At 66.1% G+C, this 697-nt stretch overlaps 1 protein-coding gene across 1 annotated transcript in view; it reads right to left on the minus strand.

Annotated features, from left to right (window-relative positions):
• Positions 1-287: 287 nt before the first annotated feature.
• The window catches only part of LOC105308022 (COP9 signalosome complex subunit 8-like), a 19,889-nt gene continuing 19,479 nt past the window's right edge, over positions 288-697 (minus strand). Inside the window, exon 9 of the mRNA XM_023525191.1 lies at positions 288-400. Within this exon, the coding sequence (XP_023380959.1) occupies positions 288-400 (113 nt within the window). The remainder of the gene's footprint in view (positions 401-697) is intronic.

Consider the following 697-nt stretch of genomic DNA (forward strand, 5'->3'; position numbering starts at 1 on the left):
GTCCCAGCTGCTTCTCAGAGGGGCTCAGGCCCGTGGCTCACCGAGGCCCGGGGCCACTGTCGTGAAATGTCCTTCCGCCCAGACCCACTGCCCTGCGTCCTGAGGCCTTCCCAGTGGGTCTGCCAGGTGACTGGCGCTGGTGACAGCGGGAAGGCTGGTCCCCCCTGCAGGGCACCAGCTTCCGGGGGGCGCCCCTCCTCCCCCCGACAGGCTTCTGAGAGGAGCTCGGACGCCACTCCGCACATAGCCTGACCTTCCCGTCGATATCGCGGGAAACCTGGAGCCGCTCAGAACGCATCTGGGCTCCGAGCGCCGGCCGGAGGCTGATGGGGTGAGGCCTTCAGACGGGACGCCGGCTTGTCATCCAGCGCCCGTGGCACAGGACGCAGAGCTGCCGTCGCTGGCCGGGGACAACGTGCTGCCAGGGGGCAAGGGGCCTCTGGGTGGAGCCTCTGCTCCCCTGTCGGGGGAGATGCTGCTTCAGGATACATGTCTTTGAGTTTTAAATATTCCGTTTCAGTTCAGAAGGAACAGGAGGTGACGGGGGCAGCGAGGTCGCAACAGAAACCGAGTTTCAAACCGAGTGAAAGCGGTTCCATGGGGCGGGGGGTACGGAGAAGGGGCACGGGTGGAAGGGGGAAAGAAAAGGGGAGCCTCGCGGGGTGGCCCTGGGGGCTGGTGATGAGGCGGGAGCCTC

This window comes from Pteropus vampyrus, unplaced genomic scaffold (genome assembly GCF_000151845.1).
Source record: "Pteropus vampyrus isolate Shadow unplaced genomic scaffold, Pvam_2.0 Scaffold540, whole genome shotgun sequence".
In the NCBI taxonomy this organism is placed as follows: Eukaryota; Metazoa; Chordata; class Mammalia; order Chiroptera; family Pteropodidae; genus Pteropus; species Pteropus vampyrus.